We start from the raw sequence: 25503 nt of genomic DNA, 5'->3' as shown, positions 1-25503 counted from the left end.
AGTCTTCTCTTGTGTTGTTGGAAGAGGGTGTTTGCTATGACCAGTGCGTTCTCTTGGCAGAACTCCATCAACCTTTGCCCTGCTTCATTCCCTATTCCAAGGCCAAATTTGCCTGTTACTCCAGGTGTTTCTTGACTTCCTACTTTTGCATTCCAGTCCCCTATAATGAAAAGGACATCTTTTTTGGGTGTTAGTTCTAGAAGGTCTTGTAGGTCTTCATATAACTGTTCAACTTCAGCTTCTTCAGCATTACTGGTTGGGGCATAGACTTGGATTACCGTGATATTAAATGGTTTGCCTTGGCAACGAACAGAGATCATTCTGTAATTTTTGAGATTGCATCCAAGTACTGCATTTCAGACTCTTTTGTTGACTATGATGGCTACTCCATTTCTTCTAAGGGATTCCTGCCCACAGTAGTAGGTATAATGGTCATCTGAGTTAAATTCACCCATTCCAGTCCATCTTAGTTCACTGATTCCTAGAATGTCAATGTTCACTCTTGTCATCTCCTGTTTGACCACTTCCAGTTTGTCTTGATTCATGGACCTAACACTCCAGGTTTCTATGTAATATTGCTCTTACAGCATTGAACCGTGCTTCCATCACCAGTCACATCCACAACTGGGTATTGTTTTTGCTTTGGTGCCATCTCTTCATTCTTTCTGAAGTTATTTCTCGACTGATCTCCAGTAGCATATTGGGCACCTACCGACCTGGGGAGTTCATCTTGCAGTGTCCTATCTTTTCGCCTTTTCATAATGTTCATGGGATTCTCAAGGCAAGAATACTGAAGTGGTTTGCCATTCCCTTCTCCAGTGGACCACATTCTGTCAGACCTCTCCACCATGACCCGTCTGTCTTGGGTGGCCCCACAGCATGGCTTAGTTTCATTGAGTTAGACAAGGCCGTGGTCCATATGATCAGATTGGCTAGTTGTCTGTGATTGTAGTTTCAGTCTGTCTGCCCCTGATCCCCTCTCTCAGTGCCTACTGTCTTACTTGGGTTTCTCTTACCTTGGACGTGGGGTCTCTCTTCACAGCTGCTCCAGCAAAGTGCAGCCGCTGCTCCTTACCTCGGAAGCAGGGGTAGCTCCCCTCAGCCGCCGCCCCTGCCCTCAGGCACGGGGTAGCTCCACTCGTGCACAAAGTATATCATGCGAAATGCTGGGCTGGATGAAGCACAGGTGGAATCAAGATTACCAGGAGAAATATCAATAATCTCAGATATGCAGATGACGCCACCTAATGTCAGAAAGCGAAGAGGAACTAAAGAGACTTTTGATGAAGGTGAAAGAGGAGAGTGAAAAAACTGACTTAAAACAACATGAAAAAACTAAGATCATGGCATCCAGTCCCATCATTTAATGCAAATAGATGGGGAAACAATGGAAACAGTGAGAGACTTTATTTTCTTGGGCTCCAAAATTACTGTAAATGGTGACTGCAGCCATGAAATTAAAAGACACTTGCCCCTTGAAAGAAAAGCTATGACAAACCTAGACAGTGTATTAAAAAGCAGAGACATTACTTTGCTGACAAAGACCTGTCTAGTCAAAGCTATAGTTTTTCCAGTAGTCATGTATGGATGTGAGAGCTGGACCGTAAAGAAGAAGGCTGAGTGCCAAAGAAATGATGCTTTCAAACTGTGGTGCTGGAGAAGACTCTTGAGAGTCCCTTGGACTGCAAGGAGATCCATCCTAAAGGAAACCAACCCTGAATATTCATTGGAATGACTGATGCTAAAGCTGAAGCTCCAATAATTTGGTCACCTAATGTGACGAGCCAACTCATTGGAAAAAACCCTGATGCTGGGAAAGAATGAGGGTAGGGGGAAAAGGGGGCAACAGAAGATGAGAAGGTTGGATGGCATCACTGACTCAATGGACATGAGTTTGAGCAAACTCTGGGAGGTAGTGAAGAACAGGGAAGCCTGGTGTGCTGCAGTCCACAGGGTTGCAAAAAGTCAGACACAACTGAAGCGACTTAGAACACACACGTACTAAAGGTATACAGTTTTCATTTGTAAACCATATCTCAGGAAAGCTGGCAAGAAATAAAAGCAATAAGAAAAATAAAATGTGTGTTTATTATTAGGAGTCTATTCCTGAACACAGCTGAAAGGCTGGAGTTTTATAGTGCAGGTGGAGTTTTACCTTCAATACTGTAGGAGCCTGGAACTTTAAGTGAGTTGGCAATTGAGAAAAGCTACTGGAAAAAAGGGGAAAGACTGAAAGAAAGGTCCGGATTTCTCCAGACGGCACCTTACGCAGCAGCGTGCTGCAGTGTGGCAAGCATGGACTTAGGATTCAAACCAAGTCCTGCCACTTTCCTCTATTCAGCACATATTTGAGTGCCCACCATGTTCCAGGACATGAACTGCTTGGTGATCTTAGGTAGACAACTGTTTTGAACTTCAATTTTGTCATCTGGAAAACTAAAAGTAACCCACCTCATTGGGGATGTTTCAATGTTTCACGCTGCTTAGCTCGTGGCAGTCTATCCACCTCTCCCTGACTATCATTAGCTAAGGTCTATTCAGATGTCCTGTATGCAGAAAGAAGAGGCAAAGATTGCTTTCTCTTTGCCACTGAAGAAACCTGTGCTCTATTTCTTCCACTGAAGAAATGGAACAAAGATGGTGCTTTCCCAGGAGGCATCTGGGCTCACCCAGCCCTTCTTCTTGGGAAGGACTTCCTCAAAGAGGATTCCAGGCATCCTGCCTTTCTCCCACAACTGCAGAAGCAGCCGGATAGGCAGGCTGTTGATGCTGCCATGTGGGTGCTGCCTGGAGCCCACCTGCCTGTGACCGCCCCTACAGCCAGTCAAATGCTGCTAGGAGCTGTAGCTAGGAACACAACCCTGCAGCCCAGCTATCGCCCAAAGCCAGACAGATGCCTCTGGTATTCGCTCATGGAAAACTGACGGCTGTGCATACTCTTTCCTCGTGTTTGTCACCTGCCACTCAGAGTCCCGCCCTGATGCCCCTGACCAGTGAACTCCACACCACAAACTTCCAACACAAGTTTTTGGGCTCCCATCTGGAAAAAACAGAACTCCTAAAGTAGGAAATTTTCCAAGCATTAAAGCATGTGCCCAAAATAACCCCCCAATGTGTGAAATGTCTACTTTGTATCCCGCTGTGAGGGCTCTCATCACCTTCCTAGTCCTGTCTCTTTCCTTCTGATGGACTCTGGCCCTGGACCCTGTGTTATAGCTGAGCCTAAGATGTTCTGCAGGGCAACATGAGCCAAGAGGGGAATTCAAATCGGCCCCTTTGGACAGGGAGAAACAAGGGGATGCTGCCTGGGCTTAGGACCCCAGGACTTGGTTAGGGGAAAGGTGCCAGTGTGGAGAAGGCATTTGTTAAGCTCCTTCTTAACTATGTGGCTCAGATGGTAAAGCGTCTGCCTACAATGCAGGAGACCCGGGTTCAATCTCTGGGTTGGGAAGATCACCTGGAGAAGGAAATGAAACCCACTCCAGTATTCTTGCCTGGAAAATCCCATGGATGGAGGAACCTGGTAGGCTATAGTTCATGGGGTCGCAAAGAGTCAGACACAACTGAGCGACTTCACTTTCACTTTTCTTAACTAGACTCATAATATGTAGACCTGGGAAGGCCTTGGAGGAGCACTGAGGTTAACAGTGAGAGAAGCGGGCAGGTTGAAAGACAACGGGATAGTTGCTCTGTGGAGAATGCCATTTTAGGTATTACAATATAAACTTTTACAAAGGCTTGTAAAAGTTGATAAGAGTCAGAAAGTGGCTCGCCTAGGAGGGAGTGAGGAGGGGACGTTGAGTAAGCACGAGCATGAGGGAAACTTCCGGGGTGATGGAAATGCACTGCATCTTGCCTTGGGTGGTGGTGACTCTGTGTATCAGTTCAGTTCAGTCGCTGACTCTGTGTATACATTCATCAAATAAACTTCATCCAACAAATACTTAAGATGGGTACATTCTGTCATACTTTAATTATACCTCAATTTTTTACTTTTTACTTTGGCAAATTAATAAAGTTTATCTATAAAGTGATTTGACACTCAGGCTACCTATTTGCAGTGCTGGAGAAGACTCTTGAGAGTCTCTTGGACAGCAAGGAGATCAAACCAGTCAATCCTAAAGGAAATCAATCCTGAATACTCATTGGAAAGACTGATGCTGAAGCTGAAGCTCCAGTACTTTGGCCACCTGATTTGAAGAGCCGACTCACTGGAAAAGATCCTGATGCTGGCAAAGACTGAGGGCAAGAGGAGAAGGGGAAGACAGAGGATGAGACGGTTGGATGGCATCTCCAACTGGATGGACTGAGTTTGAGCAAACTCCACGAGATGATGACGGACAGGGAAGCCTGGCCTGCGGCAGTCCATGGGGTCTCAAAGAGTCTGACACACGACTTAGTGACTAAACAACTACCTATTAGCAAACCTCTGTTCCAATCGGACTTATTTATCTTACAAATGAGGCATCAAGAACCCCTGAGGAGGAGGGTTTTCCCAAGAGCTCAGAAGAAACCTGCCTGCCCAGAGATGGCTGCGGCGCCCCGGCCAGGGGTAGGGAGACTGCAGCCTGGTTCAGCTGGCTGCCTCCCACCGCGCAGATTCGCTTCCCTGCGTTGGGAGCGGTGCCCATAGGCGGCGGTGCTAACAGAATCTCTCCGCGGGCGGTCCCCAGGGTTTGGACAGGCGTCTGCTCTCGTCTGAAAGTGAGACGATCACCTAGAGCCGCCGAGAGGAGCGGAAGTGGATGGAGCGCCAGGCCCCAGGGAGCACAGGCCAGGCGCGCAGATAAATCACGGACACCAGCGGCACGGATCGTTCGGGATTGGCACTGAGTGCCAAATTCCGACGCCGGCAGCCAAGTTCTGGGAAGGGAAATCTGATCCGGATCGCGGCAGCGGTGGTGCAAAGTGAGACCCACCTGAGCCGGGCGGGGAGGGGCTGCCAGCCGCGATGGAGTCTCCTTTCCCGGCGGGAGCTCGGGCACCGGCCGAAGTCTCACCTGGCTCCCTGCCCTGCCCGAGGAGGTAAGAGGTCTCCGCTCTAAAGGAGAGAAAACTAAGGCTCACTGCCGCTTCCCCGAGCCTTGTAAGGACTGAAATGGGACTCCAAGCCCAATCGTCTGCTCTCCCGCATCCAAAACGAGTTTAAGGATCTGCAGGAGTGACTCCAAGCCCGTCACAAAGCAGACGTGTCCCCGGTTTCGATGTAGGCTCCCCACGCGAGAAGGAACCCGGGGAGAAATGAGCCCGCGGGGCGGGGGTGGGGAGCTGGGCTGGGTCCCGGGGCCAGGCTACCCGCCGGGACCTTCCGGACGCACTGAGCCCGGCCCTCCCGCCGGCGCCCGCACTGATTGGCGCTCGCGGCCGGCCTCCAGCCAGCTCACCTGCCCCTCCCAGCCAATCGGGGCCACCAGAATTGGGGCTGTCGCAGGGAGAGGGGGGTGATGCCGTTGACTGGAGGCTGAGCCTTCCTCCCCGCCGGGCCCGCGGCAGCCTGGAGCCCGAGCCGCAGGCTGCGCGCCCCCTCGTCCCTAGCAGCCGCGTTCCGGGACCCGGGCACTTGAATGCCGCAGCTCCCGGCCCGCGCCGCTCCGCGTCTCCGCCGGCTGGGACGCGCCCAGACGGCGCCCGCCGACGTCGCCTCCCCGCGGCCTCGCGCCGAGCCCGCCCTCGCCCAGAGCCCCGCGTCCCTGCCGGCCCCGGGGAGCGGGTGGGCCCGGCCGCGGGTAGCCCCGCCGAGGCAGGATGTTCACGTCCAAGTCCAACTCGGTGTCGCCCTCGCCGTCTCTGGAGCAGGCTGACTCGGACGCGCTAGACATCAGCACCAAGGTGCAGCTCTACGGTGTGCTGTGGAAGCGGTCTTTCGGGAGGCCGTCGGCCAAGTGGTCCCGGCGGTGAGTGCCCCTCCCGCGCCAAGTGAGGACCACCTGGGGAGGGAACCAGGGCCTAAGGACCCCCTACCGAACCCCTCACTGCCGTCCTGCGCCTGTCTTCCTTGTGACCTTGGCCTCGCCCCGTTTCGCTCTTCGGGGGCTTCTCCTGGAAGATGTGGATCCCAACCCTGGACCGGGTCATCCCTGCCCGAGGCTGGTCGAGCCGCTGAGTTCTCTGTGGAATGAATCTAAGTCGGGTTGGGGAGAGGGGGCGCGAGCAGAAGAGATCGTGGCCGTGGTTGGAGCCCAGTTGGGTCAGATTGGGCCGTACTCTGCAGCGGAGAAAGAAGCCCTGTCTTCAGCCAAACAGCCTCCCTGGGACCCCGCCCCCAATGCCATCATATTCATATCCCTCTGCCCCAGGCTTCTAGAAGTGGGCGTAGAGGTGGGGCATGGGTGTCCTCCCTTCCACCCCCCACTTCCACCCAAGCCCAACAACCTGGTACACGCAGGGAGGGAGCTTCTGAAAGGCACTGGCCAGGGGAGAGAGAAGGGCCTGGGAGAGTCTGGGTCCACCCCTGGAGGAGTCTTATTGGGAACTGGGGCTTCCCAGGTGGAAGCTGGGGCTTCTTTAGTTGTAAAGAACCTGCCTGCCAACGCAGGAGATGTAAGAGACTGAGTTGGATCCCTGGGTTGGGAAGATCCCCTGGAGGAGGGCATGGCAACTCACTCTAATTTTCTTGGCTGGGAAATCCCATGGATAGAGGAGCCTGGCAGGCTACAGTCCTTGGGGTCACAAAGAGTTGGAAAGGACTGAAGCGACTTAGCACGCACATGCAGTCATGTGTGTCTTTAAACTGGGCCTACAGAAGAGAGACTCCAGTGCTTCAGGCAGAGAAGCTGGGACAGAAAGGAGGGGCTCTTGGGGGTTGGGGGAAGGGAGATGGGGCAGGACTGAGCATGGATGGGTCCTGTCAGAAGGACTTATCCTGTGGAAGGGGTGGTGGGTAAAGTCAAAGCAGCCTGGGTCTTCAGCCTCAGCTTCCAGGTCCCAGCTCCAAGGCCACTCCTCAGAGGATGGTAGCTACTCATAACTGAGCCTGGAAGGTATTGGAGGAAGGGGGAGTTCACAGCCCTGAACTTGCAGGAATCTCCCAGTGCTGGTTTCAGGAGCAATGGGCCATCTTCTGGAAATTTTTCACCTTCAGGGCGATCTCAGCTCTGAGATTTGCTGTGTGATGGCCCCTGCCTGGAGGCATGACCCTGCCAGGAAACTAGGAGGGGGTCCAGATGCCCCATCCATCCCACCCTGTGCATCTGCCCCTGAGCACAGGGGCTCCCTTTGTGCCCAGGAACACAGTCCAGAGGGACATGGTTATAGTTGGTTTTGATGTTCTGTTTTGATGAATAATTTAATATGTCTACAGAACAAACAGAGCTGTGGATGCTGTTTCACATTTTACACACCTGGTTTCTGCTGGACTTCTCTTTGGGGTTTAATGGGGTGGTGGCTGCTTGAGTTCCTCCAAAGTTAAGCTTATCTCTGACCCCCTGAGGGGAGGCCTGGGGCAGCAGAGAAGCCATGTTGTGAGGGGTTTCCAGGGCTGTGTAATCTGAGCAGCAGCTCTCAAGCACCAGGAGCAGGCTTGTCTCTACCAAGGGCATCAAGTGGGTATGGGGAGGCAGCTTATAAATTCAAGAACCGTTAGCAGAATGCACCCCACCACCCCCTTCTACCTCAGTTGCTCCAGGCAGACAACACTCCTCTGTTGGGTCTAGCTGCTGTCCTTGGTATTACCTTTGGGTCTTGTCCTCCAAGACGTCCCTTTCCATGCATTTTCACCTGACAGCATCCCTAGTAAGTGCTGGGGATCTGCAGCCCCCAGGTCTGTCCCCAGCGCCCCTCACCTCCAGGTGTGGGGACTTGGCCACTGCATCTGCAGTTGATTCCAGGCCTGGGAGGCACTGGGGGCAAAAGTTCCCCAGCCAAAAGCACAGTGATGGAGCCCGGGAGCCTTGGAGAGCTGTAGCACCGCTCCCCCCCCGCCCCCCACCAAGAATCTCGACCAGTAGCTCCCACAGCCACTCAAAAAATCATCCAGCCCAAGTCAGAACAGTGTATACACTCTGCAAAGTCAAGTCCTCCAGCCCCCTTCCAAGGAGATTTTCATACTCTTGTTCCTTCATGGGAATTCTGGAGTTGCCCCTGTGCGAAGATTCCTCCTTCCCTGGGACTCAGGAAAGAACTAACATTCCCCTGACCTCTCTAGGCCTCTGTCCATCCTCACAGATAAACACACACACACGTGATTTAGCCTTGGATCAGCAACAGCCGGCCAGAGAGGGTCTGGAATGGGGCGGGGGGAGGCCTGATGCTAAGCTTAGCCCCTTCACTTCCCAGCAGGGCCCCTTGGGCCCCACTTACCTATCTGTGGCCTCTTTGGACTCCAGCTAATTAGCAGCCACAGGAAGGCCTGTGGAGGGGGCACTCAGGCCTGCCACCGCAGAGCCCTGCCATTAGAGCGATCGATGCCATGGTTGAGGGGGGAAGCAGCTAAGAGGAGGGGGCCTGGAAAGGCTCCTGAGCTGCATAAATAACTCATGGGCAGGATGGGAGCGGCTTCGGCCAGCTGGGTTCTGTAAAGCCTCTTCCGCCCAGGGCCTGTCTCGGGGCCTGTGCCACCAGCTCCTAGTGCCTGAGTAGCCCTTCCCTTCCCAGGGTGGGAAGATGCCCTTGAGCTGAAGGGCCAGCTCTTCTCCCCTATGAACAACAAAAAGAGAAAGGAATCCACAGAGTTTTTTAGCAGTAATCAGAAGATCTGGGAGGTGTCTAGAGGGTGACTCCTCCCCCTCACCTGTGAGCAGTGGAGACACAGGTGCTCAGAGACAAGTAGGACAGGAGTGAAGCCTCTCTGCCTGGGCCATTGTCAGCCACGCAGTGGCACTGGTCTAGCAGACAGGCCAGCTCTCTCCCAGGGCTTCATTCTTTTCCCAGCATTCCAGTTGTTGTTCAGTCGCGAAGTCACGTTCGACTCTGAGACCCCATGGACTGCAGCATGCCAGGCTTCCCTGTCCTTCACTGTCTCCCGGAGTTTGCTCAAACCCGTGTCCATTGAGCGGATGATGCCATCCCACCATCTCATCCTCTGTTGCCCACTTCTCCTCTTGCCCTCAGTCTTCTTTTCCAGCATCAGGGTCTTTTCCAATGAGTCGGCTCTTCGCATCAGGTGGCCAAAATATTGGAGTGTCAGCTTCAGCATCAGTCCTTCCAGTGAATATTCAGGGTTGATCTCCTTTAGGATTGACTGGTTTGATCTCCTTGCAGTCCAATCCACTCCCTAATCGCTCTCCATATCTCTCAAGGCTGGAGCCTCTGATGAGGAGGGCCCAGCTGACTCCTTCCTGCATCTGGGACATCTACACTCGTGTCCCCCCACCTCCCCTGGGTATAAGGTGACCGGTGGGCCCTGGGCATCAGCTCACTCCTGTGGAGCATCTGCGGGTCCTGCCTCAGGGAGCTGAGACTCATGGTGTCCACTAAGTGCCAGGGGAACCCTGGAGACGAGGGGGCCTCATTTCCCAAATCTCAGGCCACAACCTGCACCAGGTGTGGAAAGATGATCTGTGCAGCTGGTGTTCATCCTGCCAAAAGACTTGAGGAGACTTTCTTCCCACAGAGATTTGGGCCCGGGAGTTTCAGCCTTGGCTCTGAGCACCGCTTCCTGAAGGCGACACTGTGACACTGTCCCAGAGGGCTGGGGCGGGGAGAGCTGGCCCGTCCCCTCCACTCAGGCTCAGCCTCACTGCAGTGACACCAGGACTTGGTCTCGCTTCCTGGCTCACATAGCCTTTCTCACGGCTGACTGGGAGGTGTCCCCCCAGCACGGCTGCAACATTTCTGCCTGTTCTATCCCAGTCTGCAGGCCCCTCTTTTTTTTTTTTATAATCAGCTTGCGCTCTCCCAACTTCTTTCAGAATGACTGTTTGGGTGGGCAGTGGCCAGGTGGCAGCTCAGGGTTCTCCCCAGATCCATCTAAGATGGTGGCATCAAAGTTGTTTTGAGTCCTTAGTTTAAGTATGATCTGGGTACAGTCTCCAGATCATAGCGTAGCTATAAGATGAAATGGCACCCATTATGTCAGGCTTCATTGGGGTCACGTGACGATTTGCCTGGCCTGAAGTTAAATGAGTTGCTTATGCAAATAAGACATACTTCTCCCTCCCCATCCCCAGGAGCTGTCATTAGAGGGTACTGATGGGTTGTCTGAAAACAAGGGCCAGAACTCAAGCGGAACACTTTCAGGCGATTCACCTGCCTTACGTCCAAGACTTGGAAATATAAAGCAGTTTCTTTTGAGAGCAGTTGTGGCCCTGGTGGCAAGTGAACCCAGGCTCAGAGGCAGGTGCCCTGAGTTCCAGTCCCAGCTCTGCAGGTGACCAGCTCTGTGACCCAGGCCAAGGCACAGCTGCCTCACATCTCACTGGCTGGCAGTGTCTCATCCGTCAAATGGAAATGGATCCAATTGTGACGTTTACACTCTGTTCCATGGTGATTGTAAAGGTGCCTTAACTCCACCACAGGGAGGCGGGGGGCATAAGGTGGGTTCCACGGTCCCCTCCTACTTCTCCCAGTGCCTCTGCATTACTGCCTGCTTGGCATAGTAAGCTTGTCTTTACTATGTTGTTCAAAGAATTCTGCTAACTTGTTTTTTATTTTTTAAAATTGGAGTATAATTCCCAGGTGGCTCAAGTGGTAAAGAACCTACCTGCCAAAGCAGGAGACGCAAGAGATGTGGTTTGATCCCTGGGTTGGGAAGATCCCCAGGAGGAGGAAATGGCAACCCACTCCAGTATTCTTGCCTGAAAAATCCCATGGACAGAGGAGCCCGGTGGGCTACAGTCCATGGGGTCACAAAGTCAGACATGACTGAGTGAGCATGCACACAATTGTTTTATGATGTTGTGTTAGTTTCTGCTGTACAACAATGTGAATCAGCTATAGGTATACATATATCCCCTCTGCTAACATTTTTTGGAGCCCCTTGGACTTGGTGATCTTTGCATAAACCCTCACTTGTCATCACCCATGTACTTCACAGGCAGGATTTTTTGCTGTCCTGCCATCTCAGACCTAGAGCCAGACAAGTAACAGAGGCCAGGGTGGGCATTCCCTGAGTGTACCAGGCTGCCCGGAATGAACAAAAAGGGATATGCACTGGGAGCTGTGTCATTTCTGCCACTTCTAAAAGGGACACTTCTGATAAGCCGTCCTTCCCTGGCTCTAGGATTTACTTGACTCTGCACCCCACACCTCCTTTCTCAGTGCCCGAGGAGCTCAGGGCTGAGGAAGCCTGGGTGCTGCTCCTGTTCTGGATGTTGGTGTCCCCAGGAAGAAGAGGCCGCCAGGCTGGGTGTCCTGCCTTCCTGGAACAGGTAACCCATGGCCTTTCACACTTCCACAGGCCAGGGTTTCTGCTGATCCCCAGGGGCTCTAAGTTCTTGTTTCCTTATCTGTGGATGAACTGGCTGCCCAGCGTAGGTACTCCTTGTTGCATTAGCAAATATGGACTCTGGCTCCTTCCTCAGTCTCCCCCCACATCCCCACCGCCACACTGATGCACCAGCCTCCACACAAGCTTTCTGGGGGCCTTGTAGACTGTGTGAAAGGAAAGTAAGTGTTCAACTCTTTGCGACCCCATGGACTGTAGCCCACCAGGCTCCTTTGTCCATGGGATTCTCCAGACAAGTATCCTGGAGTGGGTTGCCATTTCCTGCTTCAGCGTGAAGAGAAGGTTTGTCAAAGAGCAGGGTGGAGAGGTATTTAAATCCCAGAGGTGCAAGCACCTGGTTGGGTCTGTTCCCTGGTTTCCTGAGCCTTCCAGATACTGCATCTCACTACCACCAGGGCTGGGATTGTTCGATGCTGTCTCTTGACCCTGTAGGGCCCAGGCTGTTGGATCTTCCCTGTATCCTCTCTCCTCTGCCCTCTTCCCTCACCCCACCTCCCTTCTGCCCTCCAGGATTCCCCCCACTCCAAGTTTCTCTCACTCTGTGATGCAACGCCCTTCCCAGCCCCTACACTCACACTTGGCTTTGCCCCTCCAAGCCTTCGGAACAGTGTAGATGGGCCTTGCTTTGCCAGGACCCGTCCAACTTAGAAGGTACCTGTGGGTCTGCTGCTGCTACTGCTAAGTCGCTTCAGTCGTGTCCGACTCTGTGCGACCCCATAGACAGCAGCCTACCAGGCTCCCCTGTCCTTGGGATTCTCCAGGCAAGAACACTGGAGTGGGTTGCTATTTCCTTCTCCAATGCATGAAAGTGAAAAGTGAAAGTGAAGTTGCTCAGTTGGGTCCGACTCTAGCAACCCCATGGACTGCAGCCCACCAGGCTCCTCCGTCCATGGGATTTTCCAGGCGAAAGTACTGGAGGGGGTGCCATTGCCTTCTCTGACCTGTGGGTCTAAGTAGCCTTTTTTGCTTGCTTCCAGCTGGATCTACTGTGAGGCCCATGTTGACCATCACGCTCTGCTTGAGCCCTTGTTGCCTTCAGGGCACTGAGGAGGGGAGTAAAGGTGGAAGCAAAGCTGAGGAAAACCTTCCTGGGCTCCCTGGTTCAGCTCGGACGGCACCTTGTCTGCCTTGCACCTCAGTTAATGTCCTGGCCCTCGTGTCATCCCAGACTCTGCTCTCCCTCCCTTGTCTATTCAGCAAGCTCTGCTGACTTTTATCAGCAACAACCAGGAACTCTAATCTGCCCCTCTGCCCAGCTGTGGCACCCTCTGAGACACCTCCACGTCTAAAACTGCAAGGTGACCTCACAAGGGCCCTTTTGAAGCCCACTGGCAGCTCCCGTCATCTGCCATAAGGGGCCCCACCTTCTCACAGGGACCACAAGCCCCACCCGTGTCTGGTCCCCACTGCTGTCTTTGACTTGAACTCACCTCTCACTCCCCTCCCCCACACCACTGCTCACCCCTCTGGCACTTAGCTGCCAGTGATACCTGGCGTGTTCTGATAGCCTTGAAACACAGTGTTCGTTGCATCTGCTGTGCCTTCTGTCTGAGATGCTTCTCCACTTCCCTCGTCCCCTAGACACTCCTATTCATCCTTCCAAACCCTGCTGAGTTGTCACCCCCTCTCGGAGAACATTCCGGGCTGGACACCCAAACGATTCATTCCTCACCCATCTGTCTTCCTGTTTCTCATACAAATTTACAAAGTGGCAGGGTACCCTGGTGCTTTACAATGTTCCCAGCTCCCCACTTGCCAGCTGTGTAACCTGGGGCATGCTACTTAACCTCTCTGTTCTCCGCTCATTTCATCTGGCTCATGTGAGGAGTGAATGGTTAACAACCATTCTGATGTTATTAAAACAGTGCCTGGCACAAAGGAGAAGTTGTAAAAGCATTGGCTGTGTTTTAAATTATTGATTTGTACAATCAGTGTTTGCCTGTAAGCTCCCTGAGGACAGGAAATCATCAAGCCCAGACTGTACCAGGAGATTTGCTCATGCTCTCTGACCTGAGCTGGCCAGGGGCTTGCAGTCACCTTGCAGACAGAAGCTCTAAGAAGACAAATCACGATGCCAGGTCTGAAGCAGTAAGGAGAGCCAACAGTAGTGGTGAGAGGGGCTGGGCATCAGAGAACAGAGCGGCTGAGAACCTGAGCTTTGTCAGTGTGTTACCCAGCCAACTTTGCTTGCCTGACACACAGCAAGCCAGATGCTGAGCCACCCAGCTTTGCAGCAGAGATAAGGTTTATTCACGAGGCAGCCAAGTGAGGAGTCGGGAGAGTTAATCTCAAATCTGCCTCCCCAGAGGCAAGCAGCTTGGGGTATTTATGGTCTAAACAAGAAGGGAGTCTGAGGCATGGGGGGAGGTGACTGGAGGAAGGAGGTGAAGGAGTCTGTGTTCTGCACAGGCGCATCTGAGTTACATGCTTCTTTATGGAAGGCATGTGCAAATTCCAGGTAAGTCTGATATGGAGGGAACCTGGGCTGTGACGTCACCTGTGGGGCGAGCAGGTCTATTCTGTGCAGACTCTGATCAGATGTGTTGGGTCCTCCCAGTTTCAGCCAGTTTGTTGTGTAACAAGCAGAGGGCTTTTAAACAAGCTCTTCCCTTATCTGGTGGTCTGTTAAGACAAGCTCAAGAATTTGTGTTAGCCACCAGTTTCTGTTACGGATTTTTCAGCCCATGGCTCATGCTTTCAGTCCTCCCCTATCTCTTGATTCAGTTCCTCAGCTTTGGCAGAAGAGGACCACATTCTGCTGATAAGGGTGGAAAGCCTTTGGAGAATTAGAGGAATGGAATTGTTTTGCGTTTGACTGCAAACATGGGACCATGTTTAGGATCTGGGTTTTTTTCCTCTTTTGAAGGCAGGCGCTTTAGTCTTTATGTTGAATAATCATCATATGAATTAGAGTTTGGGGCTTAAGGATACGTGGCAAAGAGCAAGTACAGGGTTTTACCAAGAAGGAGTATAAATCCTAGCCAGCTCACAGGAGAATGACAGTCTAGGGGACTTCCCTAGTCGTCCAGTGTTTAGGACTTTGCCTGCCACTGTAGGGGGTGAGGGTTCAAACCCTGGTTGGGGAGTTAGGTCCCACAAACCCTGGGGCCAAAACACCAAAACATGAAAAAACCAGAAGCAATATTGTAGCAAATAAAAGACTTTAAAAATGGTTCCATATCAAGAAAGAAAATCTTAAAAAAAAAAAGACAGTTTAAGTAATCCCTCAGATATAGACCTAGTTCCTTACAGGATCCACGAGAAGATATTTCCTAAGAATCCAGGTTCTTCGGGTGACACTTGTTGGAGCCAAGTTGCATAATTTTTTCTCAGTAGGTTTTAACTTCCAACGTGGTGTTAGTATACACATAACATGAGCTACTGGCCGCCACACACGTGCTCCTTCTCTGCTGCAAACCTCGGCGTCTCAGCATTTGGCTTGCTGCACGTCGGGCTGACGAACCTGGTCTGGTAACAAGCCGGCAAACTGAATTCCCGGTCTGCCCCTTACTAGCTGCTGAATCAGTGAAGTGGAAATACAGCCCCAACTCTCAGAGTTGTCGTGAGAGATTAAATCAGATAATGTCAATAAAACACTTAGAAAAGTGAGCATCTTGGTACCTGGTAAATTTTCCTTCATCTAGAGGTGAAATTCTTTAAGACCAGAGAGAAGATGCAGCCAGGGCAGACACAGACCCTTTACTCATGTACACGCTCTGGGCTTCACTGAAGCTTAGGACTAGACAGGGAGACCCCAGGGGCTAGGACTGGAGACCAAGCTTTGCCCAGGACTGAAGTTGGCCTGGGTAGAAGGGTGAGCTTTGGACAGGAGGGAGGGGCGGGTGCAGGAAAGGGCTGTGTATTTGGAGGACAGTGAGTTGGCCAGCTGGGCTGAAGCCAAGAGATCTTGCCAGTAGTTTTTTGAGCACAAATGGGAAAGGAGGTCAGGGGAGGCAGTGGCAGACACTGAAACTAATAATAATAAATATTATTAGTAGTAATAAAAGTAAATGTTTAAGGAACATTTACCATGTGTCACACAATGTTCAAAGACTTTATGTGAACAACTCTTTTCGTTATCCCAACAACCCTAAGAGATATATGTACTATTAGTGTTTTCAAGTTCCCCTGGGGGACCAGAGCCCTAGAGAGATCAGAGGACTTGCCCTGGTCACACAGCTGGTAAGTGGCAGAGTTCTGATGCTTGTCTACCCCAGCCTTGAAACCTACTGCCTTTGGCCCATCTGTTTCCTGCCCAGGTGATGGCCCAAAGGCCAAAGCAGCTTCTGAGGCAGTGTGGTATGGGAGTAGGAACAGAGGCTGTTGTCTGTGTTTCCAGTCCCAGGTCTACCTCTACCCTGGCTATATGACCTTGCATGTGTAGCTTCATCTCTTAGCCTCAGTTTCCTCATCTGTAAAATGGGAACAAAAAGCCCTACCTTCCAGGATTATTACATGGATCAAATGCTGATACCTAGGGCTTCCCTGGTGGCTCAGACAGTAAAGAATCTGCCTGCAATGCCAGAGACCGGGTTCAATATCTGGGTCAGGAAGATCCCCTAGAGAAGGTAATGGCAACCCACTCCAGTATTCTTGCCTGGAGTATTCCACGGACAGTGGAGCCTGGTGGGCTACAGTCTATGGGGTCGCAGAGTTGGACACAATTGACCAACTAACACTTTCATTTTTTCTTTCACATCCAGCATGGAAAGCAGCACGTGAGAACAGCTAAACAACCAGTGTCTATCTCCAGCCCTTATTCAGTGAGCCCAACTCGGCAGGACTCAGAAGGAGGCAGCCCCTGGCTTGTGGTCAGAATGAGAACCCCGGGAGTAAGGGGATGTTGGAGGAAGGGGCAGGAAGAGGAAGCATCCTTCTGTGCAGGGCACTCTGACCTTGGGCCCCCACTGCTGCAGAGAAGCTGAGAGTCATCGGCTGGAGCAGCGGGCAGGCACTGAGACAGGGTTACAAGCCAAGCCAGCCCTTTGGGTCCTCGAAGTGACCTTGCCAGATGTACCCTTTGTTGGGCGATCCTCCTCCTTGCCAGCCAGGGAGTCACCCTCCTCCTCCAGGTCCATGCCAGCTCCCTTCCCTTGGTTCCCATCCCCACCCAAAGCAAACCAAGAGCAGCTGCAGCCAGACCAAGGCTTGGCATGCATGGCACGTGACCCTTCATGACCCCTGTAGCCATGGGAGCCCCTAGCTCTGCTGAAGTCTGGAACAAAGCATGCCCTGGACATCCGTCTTCCCCTGCCTCTCAGCAGGCACAGAGAGGAGGGCCGTGACATCCTACGTGGCAGACGGGTGTGGAGGACTTTTCATGCCTTCACCCCCTGGGTCCTTTCCTGTCCCTCCTGTGGCCCCAGCCCCGAAGGGATCCCATGCATGACCCCCTAGCCCTCCAGCAACGGTCTGTCCTCAGCCCAGCGGCTGGACTGAGCCTTCTGCCATGCAAATTGGATTGCATCGCTCCCCTCAGAACCCTCCAGTACCTGTCCCTCCTACTCAGAGGAAAAATCAGCCTCTATCAACTAGCAGTCTGATTTTCAGCAGGTCATGTCACCTTTCTGCTTCATTTCTGCCCATAGAAAATGTAGACACCTGCCTCATAGGATAATAAAAGTGTTAGTCGCTCAGTCATTAACAACTCTTTGCAACCCCGTGGACTGTAGCCTGCCAGGCTCCTCTGTCCACAGAAATCTCCAGGCAAGAATACTGGAGTGGGTTGCCGTTTCCTTCTCCAAGAGATCTTCTCCACCCAAGGACTGAACCCAAGTCTCCCGAATTTCTGGCAGATTCTTTACTGTCTGAGCCACCAGGGAAGCCCTTATTGGATAATGCTGCTGCTACTGCTAAGTCGCTTCAGTTGTGTCCGACTCTGTGCGACCCCATAGACACTGGAGTGGGTTGCCATTTCCTTCTCCAACGCATGAAAGTGAAAAGTGAAAGTGAAGTCGCTCAGTTGTGTCCGACTCTTCGAGATCCCATGGACTGCAGCCTACCAAGGCTCCTCAGTCCATGGAATTTTCCAGGCAAGACTACTGGAGTGGGGTGCCATTGCCTTCTCCAATTGTCGGATAATAGTGAGTGTTAAATGTATTAACAGAGGTAACTACTTGCAATAACATATTGCTTGGGGTAAGTGCTAAATAAACGTTAGCTTTATCATTAATGCTATTATAGTAGCCAACAGGGCCTTACACAATCTGCTTTCTACCTGGTTCCTTCTGCTGCAGCCACATTGCAGTTCCTTCCAGAACCAGGCACACTTCCCATTCCAGGGCCTTTGCACCTACGGCTCCTCTGCCTGGAACACTTACCTTTCCACAGATAATGCCTTCAGGCTCTCCTTGACCACTTTGTTTAATATCAAAACCTCGCCCACCCACGCCTCACCCCATCAATTCCCCTGGTTTATTTTCCTCTATAGCATTTATCAACATCTGGTACTTTGCAAGTCTTTCTTTCTAACTTAGTTACTGTCTGCCTCCCCACTACACACACTCAAGTATAAGCTCTATGGGAACAGGGATTTGTGTCTCTCTTGTCCACATCTCTGTCCCCGACACTCAGAACATTGCCTGGCACAGGTGTGAGTGCAGCGATTATTTATTGAACCAATGAACGTTTCTTCAGAGCAGCCCCAGGAGACAGGTACTCGAAGCCTCATTTTGTAGAGGAGCTTTGAAGGGAAGACCCTGCAAGGCTGGGAGCCTGCTGGAGGCTGTGGCTTGAGGGATATGGATTGTTTGCCTCCAGAGCCCTGTTCTCTCCCTGCCCGTGTGTCTAGTGACCATCTGTCTGCCACCCTCACCGAATCCCCGGCACAGTGCTTTGCTCTAAGTGAGGAGGAGTCTCTAGAAGTGTCACAAAGGCAAGGAAGTATTTATCTTGGTCAGCTCAGGCAAATACCATAGCTTGAATAAACAATCTGTTACACTGTTAAACCCTCTGCTCAACAACAGAAATTTATTTTCCTAGGAGGCTGAAAGTCTGAGATCAGGTGCTGACGTAAGCAGGTTCTTTCTGGGAAGGACTCTCTTCCTGGCTTGTCGATGGCTGCCTTCTCACTGTGTTCTAAAGGGGCCAAGTGGGAGAGCAAATGCTTCATCTTAATAGGATCGGATTGTGGCCCCACTTCTTGACCTCATGTAACCTTAACTACTATCTAAAGACTACTTCCAGGGACTGCCTTGGTAGTCCTGTGGTTAAGAGTCCACCTTCCAATGCAGGGGCTGCAGATTTGATCCCTGGTTGGGATGGGAGAGCTAGGATCCCACATGCCTTGGGACCAAAAAACCAAAACATAAAACAGAAGCAATATTGTAGCAAATTCAATAGAAACTTTAAAAATGGTCCACATCAAAGAAAAATCTTAAAAAAAAATAAGACCCTGTCTCCAGATACGGTCACATTGGAGGTTAGGGCTTCAACTTATAAATCTGGGGGAATACAGTTCATTCCATAGCAGTATTTCAGTAACCACTGAAAGGGGAGGAGAAGGGTCCCTAAGAGGCGGTCCTGTGTCCCCTGCCTCCCATTTTCCTGTGGGTAACAGGACTGTGGAGATGTGCCACTCAGTCCAGTCCTGGCTCTTCTTCAAATTGGCAGAGTGATGAGCACAGTCTCATCTGATCCTGACAATAACCAGATGAGGTCCATGTTATCACTCCCATTCTACAAGTGAATAAACTGAGGCTCAGAGAGGCAAGCTTACTTGGTCTAGCCCCTCCCCCTTCCCCCCCGACCCCAGGCTGAGAAATGACAGGTCTGTGTTCTTATCTGCTCTATGAATTTCCTTTGAAACTGTCAGGGGACATCTCTCTTGTCCCACAGAGCCGAAGGACCATGACAGGTCCTCCAGACAAGAGTGAGCACCCAGGGTGCGGCAGTGGTGCTAAGTGCCAAGTGCATGGCAGGTCAGCACGTACAGGAGCTGGTCTGGTCACCAACGGTGAGACAGTTTCAGCCAGGTGAAGAGAGAGAGGGTGGGCATTCCTGGGAAAACTGTGTGGTCTCTTTCTCAGGATCGTGCAAGACAGAGTGAGGCGGGAGGCAGAGAGCTTAGTGTTCGTGGGGCCAAGGGGCTAAAGGGCAGAAGTGGCAGGAAGGCTGAGAAAATGGGCAGGGGTCAGGTGCTGGGGGGCCCAGAACGTGCCTGCTGTTCTGCAGACAGTGGTATTCGTGTGTTCTTCCTCCACTGGAGGGTGGGGTTGGCGGCGGGGTGAATCGGCTTTAGCAGGAAGTCACCTCTGAGGTCCACAGCTGTCCTCAGTGTCTGGGTGGGCCGAGAGGGTCCATGCAAATAAAGAGCATGGGTGGGGTGGGGTGCACAGCAAAGGACAGAGCTGAGCTCCTTTCCTGGGGGAGGTGAGACAGCAGCTGTCGGCAATCACAACGACCCTCCCACTGTAGCTGTGGCCTCGGGAGTGTCCCCATGGCTGGTGGCACCTTCAGAGATTCACCAGCCCCTTTTCGAGTCCCTCCCAAGAGGGTGGGTCCAACCAGGGGTGTGCCAGTGAATGTTTAACCACTTGCTCTCTTGGGGGTGGGGTGGGGTGGAGCCCTTGATGTTTTGTAGCATTTGATGATTTCCATGGTGTAAATATTCCCACTCTGACTGATATCAGCTACCGGTGTGATGCCACTGAACTCAGAGCAGGGGAAAGTCATGCTGTTGGCCGTCATGAGCCCATCTGAGCGGTGTTTCTAGCTCCCCCTAGTCCCATGGCTCCAACAGCAGCATTAGCAGCTGCCCCAGGAGGATGGAGCTATCACTCTGGGCTCTCAGGTCCAGCTGGATCTTCTCCTGGTGTCTTATCTAGTCATCAGTCCTGTGAGAGTCCCCTGGGTGGATGCAAGAGCTCCGCCTGTGGGCATCAAAGTCAGAAAGCACCAAGGGCATAGAGATCCCAAAGTGAAAGTGTTAGTCACTCAGTCGTGTCTGACTCTTTGCGACCCCATGGACTGTAGCCCGCCAGGCTCCTCTGTCCATGGGATTCTCCAGGCGAGAATACTGGAGTGGGTAGCCATTCCATTCCCCAGGAGATTTTCCTGACCCCAGGGATCGAACCCACATCTCCTGCATTGGAGGTGGATTCCTTACTGTCTGAGCCACCAGGGAAGCCCTAAGTTAGCCCCAGGGCCCAGAAAGGAGGCCTTGGAACATCCAAGACCAAAGGCAATGCAGGTGTCACATGTAGGCTGCAGGCCTGGCCTCACCAGCCTGGTACCCACATGCCATTTGATTGCCAGTCTTCAAGACCACTTGTCAAAAGACCCACTTTGGAACTGTGGGTCCTCCAGCCCTTCTCCTGCCCCTCCTGGGGTAGACTCACAGGGCTGAAGGTACCTGAGGGGAAGGACCACAGATACCCCCCTGTGCCAAAGGGGGCGGCTCGGCGGCTGGAGGAGCCAGCTGTGGAGGCTGCCTGTGGGCCTCCCACTTCCGCTCGTCCACTGACGTGAGGGTGGGCTGCCTGTTGGTGGGGGGCTGGCCAGCTGAGGACTTTGCCTGGATGTGGCACGTGAGTTGGCAAAGATGAGTCTGCACAGTGTCCTCGTGGGCTCCCCACGTGAGCACAGATGCCCCAAGGGTGCTCTTGTCATCCCGAGAAACCTCACCCCTTCCCTCCTGTTTGCCCCTCCTCCCCACCACCCACTATAGGTTTTGCATCATCAAAGAGAGCTTCCTTCTTTACTACTCTGAGAGCGAAAAAAAGAGCTTTGAAACCAATAAATACTTCAATATCCATCCCAAGGTGAGGGGCCTCTCCCCAGGGCACAGTCGGGAGGGCCCAGTGGGAACAACAGGGGACGGTATCCTCTGAGGGGAGGGTGCTCTCCGGTGTCTTGCTCAGGTCCCACAGAGAGTCTTTGTCGTGGGGCGGAGGGCGGGGGCGGCGCACAAGCCACCCTGGCCCCCTCCCAGGCTGTGTCCCTCCTGTGTCCCTCTGGGAGAGTTCTGGTCTGGCTTCTAGCCTCAAGCCTTTAGCAACACCTGGATATTGGCTGAGGCTCCCAGAGGCCTTTGGTGACCTGGGCTGGGTGGGGAATGGGGGCCACTGTCCTGGTTCTTTCTCAGGGTGTCATCCCTCTGGGCGGCTGCCTGGTGGAGGCCAAGGAAGAGCCCAGCATGCCCTACGCCATGAAAATCTCCCACCAGGATTTCCACGTGAGTAAGGCTCTCCGCTTGGCCTGGGCTCCGCAGAAACAGAGCAGATTCCCTGGGACCCCAGGCTCCCTGGGGGCATCCCCTCCAGTGGGCTTGCCTGAGAAGAGTGTCAGTGACTTGGGGACATGGGTGAGAGCATGGAGCAGGCCTGCAGAGGCCGAGTGGTGGCTCCTGGAGTGGCTCCTCTCAGGCACACCTGTGTCTTCTCTTCCTGGCAGGGGACCATCTTGCTGGCCGCCGAGTCGGAGTTTGAGCAGACCCAGTGGCTGGAGATGCTGCAGGAGTCTGGGAAGGTGTAAGTGCACCTGGGCAGGAAGCGGGGGCAGCCTGACGGTCTGGAAGGGGAAAGAGTGTGGGCTAAGCCAACCCTGACCTCCCTGCCTCTCGACTGGGATCCTGGTGGGCATGGAGACACCCTGGGAGAGGGCAGGGTGGGAAGCACAGGGCTGGGGGGAGCTGGTTTGTGTGGGGAGTGGAGATGGACCAGATTTAGAGAATCTTTGGGGAGTCTTCTAAATAAGATTCGATCAAAGTGAGCTTTGCTTGTTTAGAGTCACAGGTGGCATACGTAGACACCATTTGTCTCCTACTCTCGGGAGCAAATCCAGTGTCACTATTGAGAAGTTGGCAGCCTCCTGACACCCATCCCATCTCCCCAGGCCCTAAGTTATCCTAGCACAGACCAGTGGTTTGCCCAGGTACAGAAACCTCCAGCCCAACACAGCCCATTTGCACACAGACCCCTGTCTCAGCCCCTGCCTATTTGTGGTGGGCTGTGCTTTTGGTTCCACAGATGATTCTGAGTGGTGCCCTGGGCCAGGCCTTGTGGCAGGTGGTGGGCGTTCAGCGGTCTAGAAAGCAGCCCAGGAAGCAAACTCTTTCCTGCTCCCAAAGTGCTATTGGCCCAGCCTCTGGTGGCCCACTTTGCAGCCTGGGCCAGCCTCCGGGGACTGTAGTGGATCGATGCTGGTGGCTCGCCCAGAGTCACGGGGCCCAGGGTGGGTGCGGCTGGGATTCTGGGGAGAAAGGATGACGAGGACACACTCTGCACGTTCTCTTTCTCCTCCAGCCTTCTGTTTTAACAGTTGTGTGTGTCTTCCTCTTCTCTCCTGTTCCATCTGCCCTCCCTCCCCAGGACTTGGAAGAATGCCCAGCTGGGAGAAGCCATGATCAAGAGCCTGGAGGCCCAGGGGCTGCAGTTGGCCAAGGAGAAGCAGGAGTATTTAGGTTGGCTGAGGGATGGGCTGCAAACAGGCTCTCTGGTGATAGCATTTCAGGGCCAGGGGCTGCAGCCCAAGGTTTGGCGCAGGACTGAGGGAGCGTGTCTTGGGTAGGGGTTTAGCAGGCTTCAAGGAGCCGGAGACCAGCCCAGAGCCTGGGGGGCTATATGGCATGATACGAGTCCTCTGGGTTGGCATGACAGGAGGCAAGAGAGCCTAGTGGTTAGGAGCCTGAGCTCTGGACCCAGCTTTGTCATTTATCCATCAGCTGTGTGGATCTTTAGGCAGCTCATCTTAAGCCTCAGTTTCCTCACCCTTAAACTGGAGACAAAATTAGCCCCCAACTTTTAGAGGTGGTGGAAATGCCTAGAAACATCTGTGTCCGGTGTGCAGCAAGGGCCCCACGAATGGAGAGGATGTTGCCCTCAGACCCCAGTTCTCACCCCCAACCCTCTTTAAGGTTCTAGGCCCATGTGCCCCTGATTGGCTAGTGGTTGTTGTCCAATTGTCAAGTTGGGTCTGACGCTTTGAGACCTCATGGGCAGCAGCATGCCATGGACTGCAGCACGCCAGTCTTCCCTGTACTTGATTGTCTCCTGGAGTTTGCTCAAATTCATGTCCATTGAGTAGGTGATGCCACGCAACTATCTCATCCTCTGTTGCCCCCTTCTCTTCCTACCCTCAATTCTTCCCAGCATCAGGGTCTTTTCCAATGAGATTAGCTGGTAGGCATGCTCTGTAAGAAGACAGTAAGTCTGGGAGGTTGGTCCTTTGCCTGAGACCCTCTCCCTTACTGCCTCCTTAAACATGTGGGGACCAGAGCACTGACTCCCCTCTGCCTGCTCTAGACACCCTCTGCTCCCAGGACCTGCCTTACTTCACTAGCCAGACATCAGTGCAAAGGTTAACAGCACAATGGGGGTGCAGAGACGCACTTGAGCTGCAAAGATGAGATGTCATTTTCTTGTGAATGTACAACGCGGGGTCATTGCCAGGAGAGGAGGGTAGCAGATCAGGCCAGCACAGAGTTTGCAGCCCCAGGAGCTGGCCCCTCCTGGCCCCTCAGTGGCCAACCCCGGCTGGCCTTGGGGCCAGCAGTGCCAACCTCATCCTTGGAAGGAGCTGGGGACAATGGAGGCGTGACCCCTGAGGCAGTGACCCCTCAGGACTGGATCTGCAGTGAGCATCTTGTGAGAGTGTGTATGCTTGCTTTGGCAGACAAACTGATGGAAGAGACCGAAGAACTCTGCCTTCAGAGGGAGCAGAGAGAGGTAGGGGCACGTTGAGGCCACTCCCCACCGCCTCCCGCTCTGTGGGCCCTTTCACAGCCGCTGTGCGCTGACCCATGTTCCTAGCATTAGGGAAGGGTGTAGGGGAGACGGGTTCCTAGACAACCTGCTGGGAAATCAGATGGGCAGAGCAGGGAAGCCGCTGAGATGACAGTGCTTGGGACTTGCTGTTGCTTTTTGACAAGAAGTGTGTTTCTCCTTACCAATCCCCAGGGAGGAAAGTCAAAAGAGTAGGTGTTCACTTTCTAAAGAAAGAGCCATTCAGAAATTTTATAAGCTGTGTCAGGAGGCAACGAGCTCTTGTCACTACTGATATTCACAGGAGGATGAGGTGGCCTTTTTCATCCAGAGGGACTTCTGGCCCCATAAAGGTGACTGGGTTGGAAGATATCAGAGGTTCCTTCATCCTCTAAATGTTAACAGACAAGTTTTAAGGAGGCCAAGCATTGGCCGGAGGCAGCCTGTGGGGTGAAGGAGACCCTTGCCTCGTTTGAAGATCAGGGCTGCTGAAGTCCACACTATTTGGGATCTCCATGAAACCCTGGGCCTTGCCTGTTCTGAGGAGCCATGAAGGGCAGGGTAGGGTAGTGGTTATCAGTGCTGACTTGGAGCCAGGCTGCCTGTGTCTGGATTGGACCTTCACTGCTTCTGACTGTGTGACCTTGGGCAAGTTACTCCACCTCTCTGAACATTAATAGCCTTATGTGAAAAATGGGGATAATAATAGAAGCCATCTTATCAGGTATGTTTTGAGGATTAAGTGAGATGTGATATATAAAGTGCTTAGCACAGAGTACGTGCTTAATGAACATATGTGTTTGTTAGTATTACAATCGTTAACTGTGAGTCCATCCTACAATTGAACTGCCTGAGGTCCAAGCCGCAGAGTGGCATGCCCCAGCACACCCACAGAAGGAGGGCCCGATTTAGTCCATTTCTCTTTGCCTGGTTCCTGTTGCTTATCTCTCCCAGGCAAGTTCAGGGCTGGGCTCAGTGCCTGCTTCTCTGACTTGATTCTCACAAACCTCTTGCCCTTCCCAACCACCCTCCCTGGGCTTGGAAACAGACTTGACAGTCAAGAAGCATATCACAGGGAAAAAAAAAAAGAAGCAGCCTCACGGCGCTGTTGCACCCTGAATACTGATGGGGCCTTTCAGAGTACCTGAACTAGGATGGGCGCTCGATAATGCTGTGGAATGACTTAATATTTTTAATTCTTATAATTTTACATTGCATCTTGATTTTTAACCAGTAGGACAGTCCACCCTCATTTTTCTTCTTCCGAAATGTTATCAGATATTCTCACCCATTTTTTTTCTTCCAGCTGGACTTCAGTGTCATTTTGTTAATTACAAAAACCCAACCAACCAAACAAACAGAGAAGGAAATCTGAGGATTTTTATTAGGATCGCATGGATTTGAGGATTGGCGTGGTGA

The 25503-nt window shown here is 52.6% G+C and overlaps 1 protein-coding gene across 6 annotated transcripts in view; it reads left to right on the top strand.

The window, feature by feature from the left end:
* Positions 1-4711: 4711 nt before the first annotated feature.
* Positions 4712-25503, top strand: part of PLEKHD1 (pleckstrin homology and coiled-coil domain containing D1) — a 33311-nt gene continuing 12519 nt past the window's right edge. For 4 of the 6 annotated variants that reach the window (XR_015134098.1, XR_015134097.1, XM_086320054.1 and 1 more), the window contains exons 1-6: positions 5608-5894; positions 21051-21144; positions 21468-21557; positions 21776-21852; positions 22693-22784; positions 23996-24048. Coding sequence is in view for 4 of the 6 variants with exons in the window: in XM_086320054.1 (XP_086176180.1) it covers positions 5746-5894; positions 21051-21144; positions 21468-21557; positions 21776-21852; positions 22693-22784; positions 23996-24048 (555 nt within the window). In the remaining 2 variants the exon portion in view is untranslated. Of the gene's footprint in view, positions 5026-5424; positions 5895-21050; positions 21145-21467; positions 21558-21775; positions 21853-22692; positions 22785-23995; positions 24049-25503 lie in introns of those variants that run through there. The other 2 variants (XM_086320052.1, XM_086320051.1) reach the window with 2 other exon arrangements.

The sequence above is a fragment of the Bos grunniens genome, chromosome 10 (assembly GCF_055505025.1).
Source record: "Bos grunniens cultivar Pamir isolate PY7600 chromosome 10, Bosgru_T2T1.0, whole genome shotgun sequence".
Taxonomy (NCBI): domain Eukaryota; kingdom Metazoa; phylum Chordata; class Mammalia; order Artiodactyla; family Bovidae; genus Bos; species Bos grunniens.
Note: the sequence above shows the minus strand (reverse complement) of the source record. Positions and strands in the feature narration are given on the sequence as shown.